This window comes from Gregarina niphandrodes (assembly GCF_000223845.1).
Source record: "Gregarina niphandrodes unplaced genomic scaffold scaffold00157, whole genome shotgun sequence".
Lineage (NCBI taxonomy): Eukaryota > Apicomplexa > Conoidasida > Eugregarinorida > Gregarinidae > Gregarina > Gregarina niphandrodes.
This window is the reverse complement of record NW_011645920.1, coordinates 937-1,764: the sequence shown is the minus strand read 5'-3', so window position 1 is coordinate 1,764 and position 828 is coordinate 937. Positions and strand designations below refer to the sequence as shown.

General features: G+C 43.2%; 2 protein-coding genes across 2 annotated transcripts; one reads left to right on the top strand and one right to left on the bottom strand.

The window, feature by feature from the left end:
* Window positions 1-43: 43 nt before the first annotated feature.
* GNI_215690 (putative replication-associated protein) lies at window positions 44-478 on the top strand (the record flags this gene model as incomplete). Its single annotated transcript, XM_011135563.1, has 1 exon — window positions 44-478. The coding sequence occupies one exon, from the start codon at window positions 44-46 to the stop codon at window positions 476-478; it is 435 nt and encodes a 144-aa protein (XP_011133865.1).
* Window positions 479-512: 34 nt separating this feature from the next.
* Window positions 513-778, bottom strand: GNI_215680 (hypothetical protein; the record flags this gene model as incomplete). Its single annotated transcript, XM_011135562.1, has 2 exons — window positions 513-740; window positions 770-778. 2 exons carry the CDS (start codon window positions 776-778, stop codon window positions 513-515), a joined length of 237 nt encoding a protein of 78 aa, XP_011133864.1.
* Between the last annotated feature and the right edge of the window lie 50 nt (window positions 779-828).

Genomic DNA, 828 nt, shown 5'->3' with positions numbered 1-828 from the left:
CGGACTAAGCATAGCACAACTATGGGAGGAAGAACCCACTTGGATGCTAAAACACCACGGAGCCGTAACGGCATATAATAAACAATTAAAAAAAGTGACCTTTGCAAGACCCAAACCCGAAGTCATCGTCCTCTGGGGACCGCCGGGCACCGGAAAGTCGCATACTGCCCGATCAGTATGTGACGATTACTATGTCAAGCCCGCAGGCCCATGGTGGGACGGCTATTTCGGGCAAGAATTAGTCATCTTTGATGACTTTTATGGATCTGAAAAATTTTGCGACATGTTACGTTGGTTGTCAGAAAATCCAATCAAAGTACCGATAAAAGGATCCATGACCGACCTACTTGCGACAAAATTCATAATCACCAGCAACGTGGAACCAGACCGATGGTATCCCCATGTTGAAAACAAAGAAGCCCTGATGCGCAGAATCACCGATGTCATCTACATGGATAAAATATACAGTCCTGAGTAGGACTCAGTTTTTAAATTAAAACATATAAAGCTATCTAATTAATACTATCTACATCCTTATCAGGCAAATCAGCCCCTAAATTACTCCCAATATCCTCATTACCAATAGAAACACCAGCATTATTCGGATTAATCGGCCCAGACTCATCTAGCTTACCACCCAGACACTTACGACCCTTCATAGCAATAGTCAACTTCAACTCTACATCAACAGTCACCCTGGAATTACTAGGCCCATCAACATAGAAGAAACCAATAGACTGCTGAGCAGCAAACTTACCTGATTCCTTACCAGTATCATCACGTTCAAATCCATCTATAGGTAACCAAGGAGGAGACCCAGGCTTAAAG